We start from the raw sequence: 22808 nt of genomic DNA on the forward strand, positions 1-22808 counted from the left end.
GGAGCCACGCCGGCGGGGCGTCGGGGTCGGAGCGCGCGGGTAGGGGCGGAGCGTGGGGGGCTTGGAACCCGTTGATAACTGCTTGCAGTTCTAGTTCTGAAATAGTTTCACTATTTTTAGACGCAGTATTTTCATGACTGGTGCAACCATCTTTATTTCTGAAAATATCAGCCTCTAAAATGCTCTTTTTTACCCTGTCCTCTTACTGACCTGTTGCCAATTAACCTAATTAGTTCCAAAATGCTCCTCCAGCTGTTTCTTATTCATAGCACTTACTTTTACAGCCTTCTGTTTTTTTCTGTCAACACTTTTTTGAGATGTGTTGCTGCCATCATATTCTAAACGACCTTATTTCTTCCTAAAAGTGGTCATTTTTTTTAATTTTAAACATTTGATGTTTACCATGTTTCATTGTGAATAAAACATGGATTTATAAGATTTGCAAACCATTGTATTCGGTTTTTATTTACATTTTACACAATGTCCTAACTTTCTCACAATTGGGCTTGTAGAAGAAGAAAACAAATGTCAATTCTAAAAGACTAAAGGCTGCAATGGTAGAAATACTAAATATAGTTTTTGGAGCTTTTTTTTTTTACCTTCAGAGGCTCAATTTCTTCTGAAAGCTGATCGATTTTATTCCTAACAGATGAGTACTTGGAGTCTGCCTCTTCTAACATTTTTTTATGCTTGTCAAATTCTGCCTTTGCCTCCTGAACGATTTGCTCCTCGGCCTCAATCTTTTGGTGGTTCTCCTGGGCAACGTCTTCCTGCACAGTGGGGTAAATTTAATTTTATTAACCCCAAACAACCAGTGGTGGTAATGTCTGATTCAACAGCAATATAAGAAAGAAGTTGAAGATCACCAAAGAGCTGATGTCATCACTGCGCTCCTCAGTAGCCGTCTCCAGCTCAGTTATTGCAGCTTTGACCTGATTCTCAGACGTCTGTAATCAAATAAAAACAGGAAACCAAAGGCTAGTATCTCACTTAGCTGCGACTGTTGGAGTTGGCAACTCAAAATGGGTGATTTTTTTTACCTGCAATCCCACTGAAATCTGAATGTTTGTTACCTGAGAGCCATGCAACTGCATTTGTCCAACCAAATTTTGGAAATCCCAACCTATTTTCATTTACACGACTTGCAAAACTCTCTTGTAGGTCGTGCACATTATATTGTTCCCCACATTATACACGCCTCAGCTCGCTTTGTACCCATCAGTTTGTAATTTATTCTATTCTATACTTTAGAAAAGAAGGTAGGCAAAACTGTACCAGTTAATAAATACGATTTTTCATTGGCATGGTTTTTAGACCTGGACATTCAGTGCTGCAGCCCTGTCATAAGGAGAGCTCTTGTGCAGGTATCAAAATACAACCTTTTTACTTCAGAATTACAGAAACCAAATTGAGAAAAAGTACGAGACACCCACAACAACTCTGACTATTTTGAGAAAACAAAAGCCTCTGCGCCTCCCACCAGGAAATTAAAAAACCCCTATGAACATCTTGAGAAGTTTTGGCCTCCAACGGACTCAGTCCAGTGAGAAACTACTCAAAGGGACAAAAACTGAAAAGGAAGTTAAAACACAGCGGTAGTAAGGTATGTCAAACTGACACGTCCTTGGTGACAGTCTTCCTCACTAACCTGAGTCTTCTTCAGGGTCTTGATTGTGTTGTTCAGGCCGTTTTCCATGGTCACTATATCCTCAGTGACGGAGCTCACCTGAAGCTGAAACCTGGACAGCTGAGCCTGAAGATTCTCCAGTTCGGACTCCAGCAAACTGTGACACACATGAAGGATTTCCTCTCAGATCAACACTTCACAGCCATAAACAAATCTCAGGTCTAAAAGATCAAAAACAGTATTATTTTGGTCAGATGATTGAGGTAGTAAATGTTATGCCTTCAGATTGCCTCTTTTTTAGGCGTCTCGACGTGGTCAAGACGACTTGATGAGATGAAAAGGGATTTAAGTGACTTTGAATGTGGTTGTTTGCGCCACATAGGCTGGTCTGAGTATTTCAAAAACTGCAGATTTAATGGGATTCTCATGCATGAACATTTCTAGGGTTTGGAAAAAAAAAAAAAACAGCCTCCAAAAGAGAAAACATCCAGTAAGCAGCCGTTGCTTCGATGATGATGTCTGGTTAATGTCAGAGGAGAATGAGCAGTCTGATTCGAGATGACAGAAAAGCAATAGCAGCTGAAATAACCCCTTGTTCCAACCAAGGTCTGCAGAAAACCCTCTCTGAACACACAACACGTCCAGGTTCGAAGCAGATGGGCTACAGCAGCAGAACACCACACCACTGTGGGCATTCATATATTATATATATTTTGAATTGTGTTTTTCTATTCTCAGGCTGGATTTTGCTACTTTTACCTAGCATTTTGGTACTTTTGGCTTTTAGCTCATGTTCTGCTCCTTCTACCTAGTGTTCGGTTTCTTTTAGCTTTAACAACTCAGCTTCAGCTTCTTCAGCAATTTTTGGAGCACAGTCACTCCGCTCCTAGTATTTTCTCACAAAAAAAAAAAAGCCATTTCTGTAATTAATTCAACCTTCTTTGTCACTGGCTATAACCCATCCTCTCAGCACGCGTGAATCTGACACCAAAGGAAGAAACCTTTCTGATGGCTTTTCAAAGCTTTTTGCACATGCAGCCACATTGTACTTATTTATCCCTTGGTTATTAAAATGCAAACTGAGGAAACAGCTCAGCATAAACCTTTTTTCCCGATACACTGAGTTACTGACTGTTGGTTTGAGATTCACCCAAATATTTTATTGTATTTAGTTTAATACTTTTGCTTTAAAATATCGAACAAAAGCGATACAACATCACTGAAATCAATGTGTGCCTAAGATTATCTTTAATTCACTCACCTACTGACAATAAGAGAAACTTATTTAGGAGTCCATATGTCTCGTAGCTAATTTAGTAAATGTTAAAATCTACTCAAAAAGAATTCATCACGTTGCCAGCAGATGGCTGCTTTGGGGTTTTCCCCTTTTAACAGAGCATTTTAAACACTATTATACAAAGGTTGCAATAGTCACCTTATTTCAGTCTCAATATCTCCACTCAGGTATTTGGCCATGCTAAACTCAGAGGTGTAGTAACGGTTTGGAAACACCTGGTCTCCCTCTGCTGTGAAAGCTTCACGGCAGTTTTTAGGGGGCCGGCCTCTCTGCATGACGGCCCTCGCTTTGTTCTTTTCCTGGAATCAAACGTCAGAAACACACGGGGTCATTCAGCAGAAGCTGCTAGCTCAGCGTAGGACCGAAACACTCCTTGGGCAGACACCAACTTTGATCACGAGAATAGTTTCGATCCCTCTCATGTCAATCAGACAGTTGATGATGATCGGGCTTGTTGCTGTGATTGTGTCCAACACGGCTGGGTAATCTGGATGATGCACTTTTCTGTAAAACAGACAGGAAAGGAGCAAACGTTTAATTAAAAGACTAGCATTCCTTGAAGGATTGCATATGAACCTATGCCTTTCATGCCAGAGTTTTAGACTAAGATCCTCTTATGGTAAGAAGGGACAGAGGTTTAGCTGTTTTGGCTGAACCTAGAAAATAATGTTATGTGCATTATCACAGGATATGGCACAATCTGTTAGCTCTTAGCTACTATCATATCAAATTTTAGCCTAATATTTGTAAAATTGACAGAGTTAGAGCCTTTTTTGTGTTGGCTAATGTTAAATAGCTGTGGCAGCCATCTTGAAATCAATTAATCAGTTGTAAATGTACATCCAATAAATACTTTTTGAGAGTTTCATCAAAATCCGTCCGGTGTCAGAACGTGCAAATGTAGCCAACAGATAAAAAGCTAACAAACGGGTACTGACCTTCCATAGACGTTGTAAAGTTTATCGGAGAACTGGCTGACAATGATCTGCGGTCTGTTGCCCTTGGGATAAAAGCGGCCCATGAGCTCCTGCAGGATTGACTCATCTTTGTAGTTGTCACAGCAGAAAGCCTTCATGAAGCTCCGCAGGCAGCACTCCACAGCCACAGCCAGGGAGGGATCCTTTAAACTGATGCATGCCCCTGGAAGCAAACACACACGCTGTCAACTCAACATTTAACTGCACCTAATACACATGTACAGTGTTACTGGAAAACATATTTAAAACACTAAACAAAGAAAATACTTTCAGATGTTCTATGATTGCAGTTAAACTATTTTAAAGAATGTAATTAATAAGCAACTATGTCATATTGTATTCATAAGCATTGTAACAGTGATATTACACTAATGTTTGCATAAATCACTACAACCAACCAGTTAGCTTAGCTTAGTGTCAACACAGGAAACCATCCACCCACGCTCAAAAACAAACATGTTATATTAGTAAATGTAAAAGACAAAAAGCAGAACCTTCAGCTTTAAGAAGCCATTTCTGAATCATGTTTATATACGGCTTCCTCACTGCACGACAAACTTTTACCTCCTTCTAAACGGCAGAAGGAATTTTGTTTACAGAACTGATTCTGATCTTTTTGAGACCATGACAGAATCATGTCTGGTCATCACCCGGAGGGCGGGCTGTAATGTTTCTGCCTGTCTGTCATAACCGCAAAAGATCTCATAAACCGATAAATACATTTTAATGTATCGCTCAGAAAGTAATCATTGGATGTACGTCTACAACTGATTAACTTGTGGAGTCGACTCAATTCAAGATGGCTGCCACTGCTAATCACAAAAATGCTTGTAATACAGTTAATTTTACAGATATTGAGCTACAATTTGATGTGTTAGTAGCTGAGCTTTATCCTGATTCATTTTATCCATTAAAAATGGCTGTTACAACCAAAGTCCCTTCTTCACGGAGCTGCGACTGCTGGGAGACTAGATGGTGAAAGAAATCCCCCCCAAAATGGCGAGACGGTGTGAATTTTTAGCTGCAGTCTCTGAACTGTGAGTGTTTGCGAACAGTGGCTGTTTTTTGTGGCCGGTTTTCATAAATCTGGTTCTGTTGCTGCTCGTTTCATCACACAATGCTTACTAATGTAAAAGCCTGTATGCTGAAAATGACCGTCATAGCGAGGCTGTACAGGCTTTTTGAGGGGGGGGGGGGGGGGGGNTTGGCGTTGAAACAACATTTAAATCACCTGTTGGAATGGATTAAATTCATAATTAGAGGTTTTGCTGTATTTTGTTGTCCACCTCAGCAGCGTCCCCTTTTTCATAATTCAATCTAGGTGACATTGAGCCAAAATTCGATGTGTTAGTAGCATAAACACATACTTCGAGTGCTAACAGATCTTGCAACATCGCATGAGACCAAAATAGCTGCAACTGCGCCTCTTCGCTACATAAGATGATCTTAGTTTAACACTCTTGCATAAAAAGAGGAGGGTGATATGAATTCCTTCAAGGAATGCTAGGTCTTTCATTTGCATGCCCAGCGTTTTTGTAATTGTAATTGCACCACACGACGTGAAAAATAAAGTCACCTATTGGCCCAACAGGTCTCTTGAGGAACTGCCCAGCAGCATACGCCTCATCTATTGCAGCCATCAGATCGGGAACAAAGTCTCCAAAACGTTTCAGCTTATTGGATCGACTGGCAAGAAGCTGGTTCTTCCTCTTCAGTTTGGACTCGTATGCAAACTGGAGACTCTTTTCTTCGCCTCTGTCAGAAAACAAAAAGAGCTTAATGGTAAAATGTCAGCGGCCTGTGAAACTGTACTGTTTTACTCCACGTCTTAAACAGAGCGCTTGTGTGAAAGCAGGCAGAGTTTCTTGTACCTCAGCTTGTCCCGTTCTTCCTTTCCTTTAAGAAGTCCCTGATGTTTCTTCTTGATCTCTTCGTTCAGCTGTGTGCATGTACTCTGAAGCTCTGCAAGCTGCCTTTTCAAATTACTCAGGCTCAGCTGCTGTTTTGTGTGTTTGGTCTTTCCGCTGTTGTTCAAAATCTCACTGAAGGAAAAAAAATAAAACAAAATTTAAAATCAATGGGAATTTCTGTAAAACTAAGCCCACGAATAAGAGTTTTTTTTTTTTTAAAAACACCTTCCTACCTTGTTTTTGCCTTGTTTATTTTCTCCTGAAGAAGGTTTTGCTCTCGTTCTGACTGTTTGAGTTTGTTCAGGGCCCGAAAATAAACAAGCTACAGGAAAAGATTGTGTCATTTAAACATATATACAGTATATAGCCCATCCGCGTTTGATATGTTAGAGTTATAAAGTGCAGTTGTGCACAAAAACAGTTTCTAGAGGGCTCATGCACAAAGGGTGAGTATACAGAAAAACTTGATGTACGCCCTTTTCCATACAAAACTCCAGATGTATATTCATAGCTGCATGCTTGTACAGTTATCAGTTTGTTGGTGACTCTTCGAGGGTATGATGGGAAACTGTTGATGATGTGAAAACAATTATTGTACACACCAGAGACACACGATGACCAAATAATACAACCACTTGAACCGTATGAAGTTACACAAGTGGAAGTCTGTTATTAGGAGCGAAAACAGGGGGTCATGTCTACGAAACAAAGTTGTAAAGAAAATACCTTTAGCATAAATGGCCTGAGCCTAATTAGATTAATTATTAATAATACTATTATTAATATTGTTAAAAAAAAATGAGCTCAGCGCTAATGCCAGAAGACAGCGTAACAAACACGTTTTCACACCTTTCCACCTAATTTATGAGGGTCTCCAACTCACATTTTATAAAGTCCCTCTTTTGTTTACATGGAGACAAGATTTTTGATTATACAGAGAGGGAAATAAATCGTACATGGAGGGCATATTCCCATCTTTAAATAGGGGTATGTCAAGAGAATTGTCTTATGTGCACTCTTTGTTTCACTTTGATCGGGATGTACGAAGGAAATGTATTGAATTCGTGAACACACACTGTTTTATACATCTGGAATTTTGTACGCACATCATTTGCTTGATTTAAGCACACACAACAATACAGTAAAAGGAAATCAACGCCCAAGTCTTTGTACATGAGGCCCCTGGTGAAAAATACCTCCTGCTCTTTGTGAGCTTTGCTAATGTTCTTCACTTGTTGTTTCAGCTTGAGATTGTCTCCTGTCAGAGTCTTCTGCTCTTCTTTTAGACTGTCGCTTCTCTTTTTGATGAGCTGCAGCCTCTTCTCTACCTGTACAATCTTAGTCTGCATGAACACAGAAGCAAAAGTGTTTTTAATACGTAATGCAGAAGTTTAAATGTTGTAATTTAATATCATTTTTAAGTCAGAATATATGAATGAATTTACACTTCGTTAACCATTGAGTAAAGTCCTTTAATTATCGCCAGTTGCTGAAGGGCGATAATGCATTTACCCATATCTTTGTGCTTGTTTGTTTGTGTTGTTGACAAAATTTCTCATGAACCACAGGATGGATTTGGATGAAACCTTCAGAAAGTAATCATTGAATGTACATCTACAACTAATTCACTTTTGGAGTCAACGTTATTCCACATGACGGCCACAGCCAATTGACCTTAAAAAAAAAAATACAAAAATAGCTATAAATCCACTAAATTTACAGATACTGACCTAGAAATTGTTGTGGTAGTAGTTGAGCATTGTCCCCAAAACATAACTTAAGAGCAAACCGGTTGTGCAACATCTTTGCTTGAAACCTTGGCAATAACCCTTGGAGTTCACCCTGTTTGTCTGTTAGCACCTTTCTAACCAATCAGGCCACTCAAAGCGCTTTAAAACACAATCTGTGCCCTCATTAACCCATCCATACACACATTCATACACCACTCTGAATCTCTACAAAGCTAATCTGAATAAATCATTCTACAGAGTTTATTCAGTGCTTTAGATCACACTCACACACCGATGGGACACACATCAGAGGCAATCAGGAGTTCAGTGTCTCGCCTGGGGACACTTCAACATGCGGCACACTGGTGGAATCGAACCTCCAGCTGTTCCGCTGGAGGACGGCTGCTCTAACCACTGAGGCACTGAAAGTACTCGCTGGTTGTACATCTACAATGTATTAACTTCTGGAGTCAATCTAATTGGTTGGCACCAATTAGCCTACACATTAAAATGGCATCAAAATACATCAGTGAATTTCACAGATAATGAGCTAAAATTTGGTGTGCTAGTAGCTGAACGTCATTTAAAAACACAGTCTGTGCACGAACAGATCCAGTGAGATCACGAGAAATTTCCCAATATTGCACGAGACCGTGCATATTGCGCATTTATAAATAGACTTATTAGAAATGGACGACTTGTTACTCACCTGACAGAGCCGAAGGTTATCCTGAAGTTTGTTGTTATTTTCTTCTTTCTCCGTTTCCTCCTTCAGCTGCTGGATGGACTGCTCCTTCTCTCTAACCTGAAGTTGATGAAAAGAAAAAAACAACAATCATGTTAAAGTTCAGAAGGCAATGCATTATTAGCACTTTTGATTTTGGTTTTCTCATCAACAATAAAAAGGTACATGGATCATTAAAATCTGTAAAAAAAAATATATATATATATATATATAGTTTGTTTATTATATTATAGTAAAATGATCTCCTACCAAACACCATGCCATTTTTTTCTTCAGGTTCTCCAAAACCTCCATCAGCTCACTGTAAGAGGACAAGTTCTCATATCGCTCTTTCTTCTGTAGAAACTCCTGCTTTAGGTCCTTCAGACACTGAACACAAAACAAGAAGAAATATAAATTTGTTTGGGGTTTTTTTTTACATGGAAATAGTAGTGAGAGGTTAAAATAGCAGCAGCAAGCAAGACGGTTTTGTCTTTATGGCACTTTATAACAAACAGTTTTACATTTTATTCTAAGATTATGTTAGGCTGACAAATGAGAGATGTAGCCGTTTTTGTCAAACCTTGAAGAATAATATTATGAGTGATCTCATTTGAACTGTAAGGTCTCAAACTCAGTGTTCTGTGAATAACCCTCAGCTACTACCAGGTTCATTTTAGCTTGAAATCTGTAAAACTGACTGAATTATTGTCAGTTTTGTGTTGGCTAATATCAATTAGCTGCGGCAGTCATCTTAAATTGGATTGACTCCAAATGTTAATCATATGTACATGTACATCCAATGATTACTCTCAAAGAATTTCATTCAGATCTGTTCAGTGGTTCATAAGATATTTTGCTAACAGACAAACAGGATTGCCTTCAACAGTTAAAGCTGAAGTTTTACTTAAAGATCCAACACAATGAGCAGCATGAAGTATATCTTGTTAATCACTCAGCTACTCTCACACCAAATTTCAGCACAATATCTGTAAAATTGGGGGAATTATCATAATTTTCGTGTTTTCTTAGGTCAGTTGGCGGTGGCAGCCATTTTAAATTGTATCGACTCCAAATGTCAATGAGTTGCAGAGGTGCGTTCACCGATTACATCCTGAAAGTTTCAGTAAAATCCACCCAGTGGTACTTGAAATATTTCGCTAACAGACACTTTAAACAGTTATTGGCAAAGTTTTAAACTAAGAGTTTGTTAGCTTCTTACTGGAGCTCTGCCTCGTAAGATGGTAAGCAGTGTGAAAAGGTGAGACATCAAAAAATGCTTTGATTTGTGTCTATAAATAGATCTATTCACATTCATGAGAAATATATAATTAAAGATCAGAGTGGTGTATTCAGAGAAAGAGGTCTGTTGTTTCCCCACAAGGGGGCAAGGGAGCGGACCCTGTTGTGTTTTAATAAATCTCTGACAATGGGTGTAATGTAACATTGTATTTTACAAAATCTTAAAACCATAAAATGATTTTGTATGACTGTTTTGATATGACTGTTCTGCAGCGCTGATAAGCGAACAGGAAGGAGTTTACAGAGCTGTACCTCCTCCTGCCTCTCGACCTGCTGGCGAGTGATGGTCTCTGTGTGTTTGATGTGGATGTAATCTCTCTTCATCTGCTCCAGCAGCGTCGCTTTCATGAAAAACTATAAAAGAAATAAAAATAAAAAAACAGAAGAAATTTAGGTGGAGACAGCTGGAGACAAAGGTGACCTTAGAGCATAAAAACTAAAACGAGCACGGCAGCGTGGTACCTTGTACTTGTCCGATTCATTTTTTGAATGCAGGAACTGTTTGCTCATTTCTTGGCTGAGGATGGATACTGGGTTGTCCAGCTGGAACACACACACACACACACGTACAAAGCTAAAAGCTGACCCCTTGAATCAGTGATTTCACAATCAGCCAGCAGGAACATAACCACCTCAAATTACAGAGAAACGTAAGTGAATCCACACGAGGTGAAGAAAGAGCTTCAAATGAGCTACCTGGATGTTAAAGTGGTCCAAAATTGCTGTTAACTCTTCTTTCTTGTTTGAGACAATTTGACCTAAAACAGAAGACAGAAAAAGGCAGAAAACTGACCGACAGTGGTGATACACATCCTGCGAAAATGTGAGCTGGATAGCTTTCAGAGTATGTGCTGTTAATGATTCTCAGCTACTACCACACCAAGTTTCAGCTCAATATCTATTTTCAAAAGTTGACCAGTTGTAGAAGAGCATTCAAGGATTACATACTGAGAGTTTCACTCAAATTCATCCATTGGATTTTCTTTTTTTATAACAGACACGAGCAAAAACATTATTGCCCCTATGAATATTTGAGAAGATAAATTGCAGACCATTCTAAAATTAGAATAATAAATAATTGCTGAAGGACCATAACTCTGCATGGACGAGCTCTTCGGTAAATGCAGCTCAGCTTTTTCTTTAGGAAATAAAGAGCCACATGTAGAAAAGAACAGTTATTGTGAATGGATTCCTCAGATTGGTGGTACAAAACAGCAAATCCAAAGCGTTTATAAGTTTAAAAAAATAAAACCTACATGTGACAGAAGCTCTTTGTTTTCACGCCCAAGTGCATTTATTGAATCTAAAACTTGTCAAACGAGGTCTAAGAACGACCCACATCCGTGCACACTCACCTGATTTGTTCTTCAACTTGTAGCTCCGGGATCCATCGCTTAAGATGCGCTGCTCGACGGAGATGTAGTCGCCGTAGACGTCCTTTTTGTAGGCGTCTGCTCCTTTGTTTCTCAGCTTTACTGTTATATCTGCGGTGCTGAACAGCAGAACATCAGAACACTGAAGTTTGTGTCCCATCATACCTGGGAAACAACTGCAGTACTTCTAAAGTTCAACTAAACAGAACTAGAAGGGTGAACGCTGGGCGCTGAACATAATCTTTACTAAAGAAGCTGAAGGAGAGTTGTTAAAACTAAAAGAAGAAGAACACTGGCTTAAAGCTAAAAGGAGCAAAGTGCTAGTTACAAATTTAAAGTAACAAAACTCTAGCTAAGAGCTAAAACTAGGAGAACACTAGTTAAAAGCTAGAAAAATGGTAAATGGCTTGCACTTGTACAGCGCTTTATCTAGTCCAAGGACCCCAAAGCGTTTCACACTACATCCACCCATTCATCCACACACTGATGGTGGAGAGCTACACTGTAACCACAGCTGCCCTGGGGCAGGCCGACAGAAGTGAGGCTGCCATCACACCGGCGCCATCGAGCCCTCTGACCACCACCAGCAGGCAAGGACACAACGGCTGAGACTGACGCAGCGGGGGCTCGAACCGGCAACCTTCCAGGTACAGGACGAACCCCTGAGCCACTGCAGATCAATATTTAAACGCTAAAAAGTGTAAAACTCTAGCTAAAACCTAAAAAAAGCAAAATGATAGCTAGAAGCTAAACATAGAAAAAGACCAGCTAAATGCTACAATAAGCAAAACGCTACTTAAAACCAGCAAAAGGTTAGCTAAAAAGATAAAAATATCAAAAATCTGGTTAAAGGCTAAAAGTAGGAAAAGAAGACAAAAAAGAGCAAGTATGCTGAAGCTGATTTTAGAAAATAATGTTTTCAAAATAACTGAGGAGATGTCAGTGTATTTCTATGGGGAAGATATTTGTAATTAAAGTTTAATATTTAGGAAAATATCAAAGTTACAAAAAAACGATCATTGGAAAAGATTGCAAAATCTTATGGAAGAATAAAGACCAGGAGAACAACAGTGTGGACTCTGACTCAGCATTCACACAATTCTTATGGACTTACTTTTCACCGGCTTTCACAAAATCCTTCAGCGACACCCCTCTGTTTGTCACAGTGGCCTTTCCACCGAGGCCTACAATCAGGGCGGTGAGGATGGCACTTTTTCCACCTGAGAGACAAAACCCACAGAGAGGATCGCATTGCGGCACAGTTATGTACTGATTCACCGGTGGAGCAAGACGGCGGTATGCAAATATTCACAAATCACCCACGTTCAGAAACACAACAGCAAACAGCAAATCAGTGTAGCTGCTGTTCCTGCACCTGTCCACTGTTCACTGCAGTTCACACAAAAGCTTAAAAAAAGCATAGATTTCCTTCTTTATAGGGCTGATTTACAACAGCAATAAATAACAGCATAAATAATATTTTTATTATTGCACATTTATTTTACAAATAAAAATTCACTTGCAAATTTGATTTTATCTAGTTTTGCAAAATAAAACCATCATCATTTTTTTCTTTTTTTTTTTCTTGAAATATTATCTTTCAATGCAGTGTCATACATGTCCCTAATTTAATCATCTGAAAAGAACATAAAATAGCAAAGCTTTTTGTAGCTGTTCAGGTTTGGATATTTAGGGAGATTTGATCAACAATAAATACAATAAAATGATCAAAAGGAGATACAAAACAATGTATTATTAAAAGGTCCTAAATCAAAACAATTGCAGTATTTAAAAATGAACACAGTTCTGGTTCATCTTTAGCCAACTCTTAAGTCTTGAAGGGAACATTTTACTGTCAGTTATGGTCTTAAAATCAGACGGTAGTGAGTCCCAAAGCTTGCAACTCTTAACAGAGATGGCTGCCTGTCCAAAGGTCCTCCTGCAAAACGGTATTTTACAGTCACGATTTATGGTGCTTCTAGTGACTCTAATGTTGCTCTGTCTCTCAACAAATGTATATAATGGTTCAGGTGCTACATATTTTCTATTTATTATTTGGATATGTGCCAATAAGAGATGCAACATTAAAAAGAGTTTGTTTGCAAAAGATTTGAAAGTCTTACCCGGTTCAAAAGTTTGTGTGAGAAATTACCAACCTGTCCGTTAAAAATCCTCAGACTGATTGTGTAAAAACCATTAAAGATATCAATATGCCAGCTCAGACGTGCAAAGTTTAACTTTTTGTGACCGATTTCAACTCTGAGTGATGTGTCTGCTGTCGGAGCTCCAGAGCTCCAAAGAGGGCAGGGTTTTCTTATGGGTTTTGCCAAAGTCCAATTGATTTAATTTTTCCTTGTACTTTTTTTATTTGGAAATTTTGGCTATATTATCCAAAGTTCTGCTACCAAAGGTCAGAACAGAACAGAAAATAAAGGTGCTTCTTCACCTATGAACTGGCACCCTTAATGATAGCAGATTGTAGTCACAGAAAAAAAAAAAAGTACATTTCCAAGGCACCAGAAGGTGTCAGGATTCAAACGCGCGGGTCAAAGTGAGCAGTAGATCAGGAGCTCGAGAGATTTAGTTACTCACTTCCATTGTTGCCTACGATGAAGTTCACATGGGGCCCGAACTGGAACGGACCCAGAGAATGGTGGCACATAAAGTTTTTCAAAGTGATGCTCTCAATGAGACCGATGTCTCCCTACAGAAAAGTGACAATTCAGCCGTTACGGGGCCGGCAAGGCGGAAAGACGAGGACAGTGCTTTGAGGTTTGTGGAAAAATACTCACTGAAGCGGAGTGAGCAAAACTATTTGGAGGCGGTCCCTGACGGCTGGCATCATCTGGTGCATTTTCAGTAGTCACAGCTGTCAGTTTACGGACCTTCAGAGTAGCCTCTTCATGGATCACTTTACCTTTCCTCTTACTCATTTTGATAGATTCACTGAAATTCACACCAACCAGACCAGAGTTATTATTAGAATTAAAGGCCTAGGTTTCCTTGAAGGAATACATATTGCCATCGTTGCTACTACAACATCAAACCTTCACTCAATATCTGTATAAATGACTAAATTACAGCCATTTTTGTGTTGTCAGATAGCTGTAGCAGCCATCTTGAATTGGTTTGACTTCCAAAGTTAACCAGTTGTGGATGTACATTCAATGATTACTTCTTGAACGTTTAATTTGAATCTGTCCAGGGGTTCATGAGATATTTTGGTGCCAGACACACAAACACGGAGAAACAGGCAAAACACATTCTTGTCTGCCTTCCCCTTCTGGCGGTGGGCTGTGATGAATGTTTTTGAGTCTCCAGGATTGTAGTTTTAAGAAAAACAAACGCCTCAGGCTTAATAAACATCCTTCCACACATCTCATCTAATCGCTCTACATTTACTTTAATGCATAGTAATGTGTGTTTTATTAAAGAACATTAAACTAAAGGTTATAATTATATAAAAACTAGTTTCCTAAACAGTAAATCTGTAAATTAGGAGGTACTGTAAGCATTTGTAGAGAAGCGAGGAAGATGCAGCCTCCAACACGGAGGTGAACAAAGCTTCTCCGCGCAAAAATGATAATAAATCGTTGAAATGACAACAAACTCGGTCAAGTCTAAACACAGCGTGTAAAAGTCAACTGAACATCCTGTGTTTCCTCACCATTCTGCAATCCGATCTCAGTGAAGTGTTTCCCCTTTGCACAGAACAGGAGGACAGAAAGAGACAAGAAAACTTTTCCTAAACTTCAGCTTTCTTTTCGGCTCGAAGACCAAACGATTACCATTACTGGACTTCTTGCATGCGCAGTCCACAAAAAGTAAAACTCTGACCACGGGGATACGCTGGCACCACTTCCTGGTCTGACTAGAACCAAACACGGAACTTCCAGCGCGCTCTGTGATTGGCTCACAGCCTACCTGTGAGCGCGCGCGTCTTAAACGAGCGTCGTGTTGTCTTTTTTTTTAATGTAAAAAATTAGACACGTACACGGCACCATTTTAGGGCCTTCCTTGTCCGGAGATATCGACATTAGCTTGTAAGACAGCTTGCTGTGAGTCCCCTCCCTTGTAATTTATGACGCGTTTTCAATCATGAATAGCAATTAAAGGCTTTAAAAAGGCACCTGCGCACGCGCACATACCTCCTGCCAGCAATTTGTCGCGATGACAAGATGAGACACACGTAGCGTTCAACAAACACGGTGAGAAAAGAAAAACATACCTTAAAGTTGTAGCTTTGGGCTTTGTTTAGGCTGCAAAACACGCACGCATGACTGTGTGTGTGTGTGTGTGTGTGTGTGTGTGTGTGTGTGTGTGTGTTATTCTGAGCATGAGTCAAACACCTGCCAAGGCTTCCAGGAATGTCTCAACTATTTTAATTGACTAAAAATAGAGGTGAGTTAAAATACAAAAAATGAAACTGTATTTTTGGAAAACTTCAAAGTAAATGGATCTCAAAAATAGAAAATGAATGAGTTATCATGTGATTTAAGTCCTTTTTAAAGTAGTCTTAAAAAGACAAAAATGTGTCAAATTTTCTTCATACTTGTTTCAGAGAAAAATTAAAGGCCTTGTAGTCCTTGAAGGAATGCATATCTCCCGCCACCTTTCATGCCAGAGCTTTAAACGATCATCTTTTGATTTGTAGATGTACATCCTGTGATTACGCACTGAGTTTAATTAAAATTTGTCCCGTGGTTCATGAGATATTTTGCTAACACTACAGACAAACACACACAGGCAAATTCATTAGCACTTTTGCCTTTGGCGGTAGGTGATAAGTGGCAACATCTATCCCTCCTTATACAAACAAGGTGCATTGAAATGTTTATAATTTTCTACAAAAAGTTTTTATTTCATTTTTCTACAGATATTAAATTCTAGTTTAATTACCTCTGGGATTTTCAAAAATCATTAGGGATTTGTCTTCTGAGAAAACCAAATCCTTAGTTCTTTGGATGAATTCTAATATTGTTTCAGTTCTGTTAAAGAGTTGACATAATTTGCTATTTCTTTTTACAAAAGCATGTATTCATTTTCTGATGCTGCTTAATCCTATTCAGGATTGTAGACTTACTGAAGTATGTTTTTTAAATAATTTTAGAAGCTTTTGGGTGCAAAAAAAATCCTTTTAAATGCTTTAAAACTTTATTGAAAGGATCTTAAACAATAATATATATATTTTTTCCCCTTTTGCAGGTGTGTTTGAGCTGTTCCCCTAACAATGTGTTCCATTCCCGGACTTCCAACGCCAGGATCAGAGGTGCCTGTGCTCATCACACGGGTAAACCTTCAATCCAGTCAAGGTCTGCTGGAATTATGGGTTAACATGGACGATGGAAGGAAGCACATTTATGAGCAGATGAGGGAGGAAATTCAAATCCCCCAGAGTCAGTTTTACAGATCAGAAGGAAAACCAGGAGACCTCTGTGTAGTTTGCATCAGTGACACGTGGCACAGAGCTAGAATTGTGTCAATCCAAAGTGAAACTTACAATGTTTTTCTAATTGACCAAGGACGCCATTATGCCACCACGAGTGAAGCTTTAGCTTGGAGCAAGAGTGACAGTTGTCTACTTCCTCCTGAAACTGAATCTTGTATACTTGCAAATGTCATCTTTCTTCAAAAGGAGTGGCCGGAAACAGTCACAAAGTTTTTGATGTGTTTGCCAGGGAAGAAGTTTAGAGGACTGGTTCAGCATGTACTTATGCCAGACAGGATCATTCTCCTCGAGATACCGGTTCTTTCCAACTATATGTGTAAGCTTGGAGCTGCAAAGAAGATTAAAGCTGAGCAATTTAAAGAATTTGTGCAACAGTGTCTTCATGCAGTCAGAGAAGAATTCTCCGAGTCTTTTAGTTTAACACTGGAACCAGATCTTGATGTTAGTTGCCTCCCTGCCCAATGTGACCATTACTTTTACCCTGAACTGACGACGGACACCATTGAAACAGTTATTGTCACCGAAGTAATTGATCCGCTGAATATCTTTTGCCTGCTCTTCATTTTTTCCAAAGCCGTGAAACTGCTGTCTGAACAGCTCCACCAGCACTATGAAGAAAGCTCAGATTTTGGAGAAGCACAGCCACAGAGCTGCGGGGGTCCATGTGCAGCCAGAGGGACTGACGGCAAATGGCGCCGCTCTTTGCTAAAGCAAAACATTGCGACCAGTGAGGATACTGTAGAAGTCTTCCATGTGGATGAGGGAAAAACTGAACTGGTTAAAGCTGAAGACATCAGACCACTTCATGGAAAATTCCTGAAAATGCCCATTGTTACATATCTCTGTTCACTCAATAAAATACCAGATACCAGCAGAGAGGAGGCTGCAGACAAGACTGATGATTTAAAATCAATGCTCCTTAACCAGACAGTTGTGGCAAGGTTTGACCACTACAATAAACCTCAAGATGTCTATTATGTCACACTTTATGCACCTAATGCTGCATGTGTTAATGATATTTTTCTTGAAAAAGCTGGTCTTACTTCATCCTCTGAGTCTGAACAAGATTTAAATGTCCACAATGGAACTTCATTGTTTCCCAGTTCCTGTGAGGAAAAAGAATTCGTGGATTTACATTTCAAAACCAATGAACTTGATGATTTGCAGAAAGAAACTTCGCCAGGCACAAAAATGAGAGTGGGCAACGGTTGTACAGATGACTCATCTACTTCTGGCATTAATAATAATTATGTCAAAGGAAACCATGATGTTCCTGTCCCTTTACTACACAATAATGGACATCTTTCCACAAGTTTACTCTCTGAAGAACAAAATGCTTGTGATGACAGTGTGTTTGCTGTAGGAAAAACCGTTAATGTAAAAGTATCTTGCATAGAAAGTCCACAGAAGTTCTGGTGTCAAGCAACAGAAAGTGCTGATTCTTTTAGGCGACTTATGCAAGACCTTCAAACCCATTATGCATCTGGCTACTCTCAGCCTCTAGTGGAGTCTGTCTATGTTGCTCGTAATTCAGAGAATAAAATGTGGTACAGAGCAAGAATCATTGCAAGTCATGACGCCCCTACTGTTCATGTGAGATTTATAGATTATGGTCAAACTCAAAACGTTCCTTTGCGAGATGTGTGCCCCATTGATCCAGTTTTCTTACAGCTCAAAGCACAGGCTTTTCAATGCTGTTTATTCAGTCTGAAAAGTCCCTCTGATCACACTCCTGTTAGCTGGACTGATGCTGAATTTCACGAATTTCTGAAGTTTGTGGACCTGGGTACTTCATCAGACACAGACTTAAAATGTCTTGTGAAAGCTGTAACTTCTGATGAAGATGGTCTTCTACTTAACATGGTAGATATCCAAAGAGAATCTGAGAGTGTGTGCAAGCTCCTGGCTCAGAAATGTGCTCAGTCCTCGCCTCAGAAGCAATTTCCTTCAGTAGTCTCATTGGATGAATACTGTTACTCCACAGTTGACTTCGAGATGGGTGGGGAAGAAAAAGTGTTGGTAACCTCTTCGGTGACTGTCAGTCAATTCTACTGCCAACTGCACAGGAATTCACATGTGCTGGACAAACTGATGAAAAATATTGCAAAACTACTCAACAACCCACAGAGCGCAGATCACACCTTTGAACTTAACAGCATTTGCTTAGCTAGGCACATTGATAATCAGTGGTACAGAGGTCAGATAGTAGAGATGTCTCCAATTCTTAAAGTCCACTTTGTTGACTATGGAGACACTCTTGCTGTTCTTGAATCAAATATCCAACCTTTTCCATCAGAAGCAAGTGCTGCAAGGTTTGTTCCTGTGCAGGCTATTCCACTTGCACTATTTGATATGCCTGCAGATTTACCACCAGAAGTCAACCAGTGGTTTGCAGATTTTGCTGTTGGTCGTAGTTTTATGATTTCAGTTGTAGCAAAAAGTGATGAAGGAAAGCTAATTGTTGAGCTGTTTGATGGATCCCTGAATGTAAACATGATGGTCAAAGAGAAAGTTGAAAAACTGAAGCTAGCCAAGATGACTTGTATGAATAAACACAGTGACCAGCAACTTTCAGACAGCTCAAAAGCTCCTCTACCAAATGGGGACTGTACAACACAAGAACTCAACAGAGCATCAGCAATGAAAACGACTGAACAGAAAGAAGATCACAGCCGGAACAAACATAAAGACTTTCAACCACAGATAAACCAAGAACAAGTGGATGAAAGAAAACCAAGTTTGGATGATGTTCCTGACAAAGAAGCTGTGGCAGAGACTGTCATTCAGGGTTCTCACAACAACTTAAAAATGACCCCCCATTCCAATGATGCTTGCCCAGAAGGAAACTGTAAGATCTACAGGTACAAGTGGCCCAGTGTCCCCCAAAACACAACAGTGGATGTTTATGCTTCCTGCATTGTGGGACCAGATCACTTTTGGTGCCAGTACACCGACACAGAAGACCTCAATATTGTATCAAAGTTTGCTGAAGAGGCTGGGCAGGCACAAGATGCGATTTCCCCCCAGAAGCTGGAACCTGGCAGTCCATGTCTTGCTTTATTTTCCAGTGACAACCTGTGGTACAGAGCTCAGGTAATTCAGAAGGTAGACAAAACACTCAAAGTCCTGTTTGTTGATTATGGAAATGAGTCTAATGTTGACATAAATAATGTAAGATCACTGCCTTACAGTCTCCTAGAGATACCTCCTCAGGCATTTTTGTGCTGTTTGAATGGCTTTAATAAGTCAAGTGGCTCCTGGGATGACAAAGTTCACGATGAATTCCCCAATCTCTTAGTCAATAAGCATCTCAAAGTGAAAATTGTTGATCTGGAAAATGATTCAGTGATTGCAGTTCCGCGATATACAGTAACGACTGAATGTAATAAAGTTGTCATTAATAAAATATTGCAGAAATACTGGAAATCGGATTCTGTGGAACATTCAGTGACCAGTGTGACACGAACAAACATGTCACCTCAAAGTATTCAAACTGAGAGCAACAAAATTAACTTTGCTTCCAGAGAAGAAAAAAATACTTCCATGTACAATGTAAGTGACATGGTAGAAAATAAAACAAAAATGGTGTATGCATCCTGTATTTCTGAACCTAGTTTTTTCTGGTGTCAGTTAGCCAACACTGAGGATCTAGATAAAGTGTCCCAGCTTGCTCAGGAGGCTGGACAGGCAGAAGAAAACATGATACTTCCTGAGATCGTTGGTCCTGGCAGTCTATGCCTCGCTCTGTTTCCTACTGACAACCAGTGGCACAGAGCTCAGGTAGTTCGTAAAAGTGAGGAAACACTCCATGTTCTGTTTGTTGATTATGGAAATGAGTCTGAAGTTGACATCAAGAATGTGAGACCTTTGACCCAGAGTCTCCTGGAGATGGCTCCTCAGGCCTTTTTGTGCTGTCTGAGTGGATTTGATGAGTCCAAAGGCTCCTGGGAGGATGAAGCCTATGATGTCTTTTATAATCTTCTTGTTGATAAACCCCTGAAACTGACAGTGTTGAGTAGGACGGACCATTCAGAGATTCCGGTTCCTCAATATTCAGTTAAAATGGAACAAGAAGGAGTGGTTGTGAATATGCTAATGGAGAAATACTGGAGATCAGAAAGTCTGGAAACAGGTTAGTAGACTGTAAGTTGGTTTTAAACCAAAGATTTAAGACTTTTTGTTCTTTTGGATTGGCTTCATGGTTTCTTTTTCAGTTGACCAAGATGAAACCCTGAATATCGACAAGACTTCTGGTATTTAAAATGACCATCTGCCTAATGACAGGTAGGGCTCCATTTATTATTTCTTCTCTCTTTTTTTCTTATATGGTAAAAAATAATTGCACATATGCATTTTTGGCTAAAAGCCAAGAATTTCTTGAAAAAATGCATATCATCCACCACCTTTCATGCCAGATTTTTAAACTAAGATCATTTTATGATGAGAAATGGCTAATAACTGTTTTGGTCAAACCTTAAAAATGTATAATGTATAATTTCATGCAGTATTGTAATATCTCATGTGGTCTTGCATGGTCTGTTACCAGATAAAGTGTGCGTTGTGAATGACTATCAGCTACAACCAAGCCAGATTTTAGCTTACTATCTGTAAAATTGTCCGAGTTAGCCATGTACATCAATTTGCTGTAGTGGTGGAAAATTTCATGAAAATCTGTCATACAAGATATTTTTTAATGCAGAGTTGATTCCAATAATTGATGGCAAAGTATTACACATAGATCTTGTTTGATCAGTTAGCAGTCAAAGTATAATTTGGGGATCAGTCTGAACTATTACCTCGCCAAACTTTAGCTCAATATCTGTAAAATTGACTGATTTATAACCATTTGTGTTTAAGATTGCTTTGCTGTGGCAGCCATCTTGAATCAGGTTGACTTCAAAAGTTAATCAGTTGTAGATGTCAACTTAGTGATCACTATCTGAGAGCTTCATTAAATTCTGTTCAGTGTTTCATGAAATGTTATGCTAACCTTACAGAAAAATGAACACACATGGGCCATGATCGCTTCACTTTCTGCAGTGGGCGATGTTAAGATCAAATAGCTAATTCCACATGAAACTGTCAAAATTTAGTTCCTACAAATTTTAATGATTATGAACATTCTTTTAATGTCATTTTTTGTTGTTGTTTTTTCCAGCTTCTGACCCATGTAAATGCCTTTGAAGAAGCAAAGCTGGGATTGATTTGTCATATAATCCATTAATTCTTTATTGTCTTGTAGAGATTTCTCTATGTGAAATGGTTTTCATGAAATAAATGTGCATCAGCAAACATTTTGTGAATGAGTTTTATGATTTCCTTCCCCAAGTTTATTGGAAAAGGTTGAACAAACACCTCTGCGGGCTGTACAACTACAATCCATCATCAAAGGGTGAAGGCAGATATGTTTTTTCCCATATCTGTATGTTTTTATGCTGGTCTCGCACCATATTTCATGAACCAATGGACAGACTTTTATGGAACTTTTAAAAAGAAATCATTGGATGCACATCTTCGACTGATTAACTTTTCCAGTCGGTCCAATTCAAGATAGCAGCCACAGCTAATTGGCATTAGTCGACACAAAAATTGCTATAACTCAGTCATTTTTACAGCTATTGAGCTCAAATTTGGTGTGGTAGTAGCTGAGAGTGATCCCTAACACATATTGAGCACTGAGCATCAGAGCTTTGTTTAAAGTTTTGCCATTAACTATTCAGCGTAAACTAGCAAATATTAGCAAAATATTTCATCAGCCAATGGACCTTTAATTTATTTACTTTTTAAATTTTTTTTTTTCTATTTTTAACATGCTAACAGTTAAACACTCCACCACCCTGGCACCTACCCTAATCAAACAAACTGAAGAAAATTAGAAAAAAAAATTAATTTAAGAACCAACGGTCTAAATGCACATACACTCCCATACACATTATTTATTTGCATATATTCACACCTAAAATGCATCACTGTAGTACTCATTTCAGAATGAGCTGATATCCTGTACCTTTAACATAGGACAGAAACAGATTTACAGATTTATTTATTTCAGTTTAAGAAAATAAAGTACTTCTCTAATCCAGCTTGTGTATATATAGGTGGAGCTGCAGATTTCCAGTTTAGCAGTATTAGCCTCCACCGACAAGCTGGAAATGGGATTCAACTGTTGTGGCATGAGGTGAAGCCCTGTAGCTGTGAAACTTTTCAGTAACAGCAGGCTACCAGGGCCGTCGGGAGCTTGTGCTGCCTGAATTGGGTCTGTTAGCGTTCTATTAAAGTGTTTGTTGCAGCCGTTTGCCCGAGGATGGTATACGTATGTTCTGTTGAGCTTCATGCCACGTTCACTCATGAAGTCAGCAAAACATCAGACTTGTGGTTCATGAGATATTTTGATAACAGAGTTAACTCCAAAGGGTTGA

General features: G+C 39.2%; 2 protein-coding genes across 3 annotated transcripts in view; one reads left to right on the forward strand and one right to left on the reverse strand.

Moving 5' to 3' along the window:
• The window catches only part of smc6 (structural maintenance of chromosomes 6), a 38737-nt gene extending 23910 nt beyond the window's left edge, over window positions 1-14827 (reverse strand). For both annotated transcript variants that reach the window (XM_017421589.3, XM_017421588.3), the window contains exons 1-20: window positions 14608-14827; window positions 13733-13886; window positions 13533-13644; window positions 12055-12160; window positions 10923-11059; window positions 10264-10325; window positions 10030-10110; window positions 9820-9921; window positions 8536-8655; window positions 8251-8346; window positions 7008-7154; window positions 6045-6133; window positions 5773-5943; window positions 5478-5656; window positions 3863-4064; window positions 3314-3428; window positions 3063-3223; window positions 1649-1784; window positions 867-947; window positions 600-770 (exon numbers count right to left, since the gene is read on the reverse strand). In XM_017421589.3, the coding sequence (XP_017277078.1) occupies window positions 600-770; window positions 867-947; window positions 1649-1784; window positions 3063-3223; window positions 3314-3428; window positions 3863-4064; window positions 5478-5656; window positions 5773-5943; window positions 6045-6133; window positions 7008-7154; window positions 8251-8346; window positions 8536-8655; window positions 9820-9921; window positions 10030-10110; window positions 10264-10325; window positions 10923-11059; window positions 12055-12160; window positions 13533-13644; window positions 13733-13873 (2409 nt within the window). In that variant the 5' untranslated portion in view covers window positions 13874-13886; window positions 14608-14827. The remainder of the gene's footprint in view (window positions 1-599; window positions 771-866; window positions 948-1648; window positions 1785-3062; window positions 3224-3313; window positions 3429-3862; window positions 4065-5477; window positions 5657-5772; window positions 5944-6044; window positions 6134-7007; window positions 7155-8250; window positions 8347-8535; window positions 8656-9819; window positions 9922-10029; window positions 10111-10263; window positions 10326-10922; window positions 11060-12054; window positions 12161-13532; window positions 13645-13732; window positions 13887-14607) is intronic.
• Window positions 14828-14947: 120 nt separating this feature from the next.
• LOC108239055 (tudor domain-containing 6-like) lies at window positions 14948-21683 on the forward strand. The gene is made up of 4 exons (XM_017421516.3): window positions 14948-15148; window positions 16146-20521; window positions 20604-20673; window positions 21548-21683. Exons 2-3 carry the CDS (start codon window positions 16171-16173, stop codon window positions 20648-20650), a joined length of 4398 nt encoding a protein of 1465 aa, XP_017277005.2. The 5' UTR covers window positions 14948-15148; window positions 16146-16170; the 3' UTR covers window positions 20651-20673; window positions 21548-21683.
• Window positions 21684-22808: the final 1125 nt, after the last annotated feature.

This window comes from Kryptolebias marmoratus, linkage group LG10 (assembly GCF_001649575.2).
Source record: "Kryptolebias marmoratus isolate JLee-2015 linkage group LG10, ASM164957v2, whole genome shotgun sequence".
NCBI classification, from domain to species: domain Eukaryota; kingdom Metazoa; phylum Chordata; class Actinopteri; order Cyprinodontiformes; family Rivulidae; genus Kryptolebias; species Kryptolebias marmoratus.

What these genes read in the sequence shown, in the direction of transcription:
- LOC108239055 (XM_017421516.3), top strand. Translation starts at nt 16,171, where the DNA reads ATGTGTTCCATTCCCGGACTTCCAACGCCAGGATCAGAGGTGCCTGTG. An exon ending in ATCAGAAAGTCTGGAAACAG is followed by an intron (nt 20,522 to 20,603) that starts GTTAGTAGACTG and finishes TTTCTTTTTCAG; the next exon opens with TTGACCAAGATGAAACCCTG.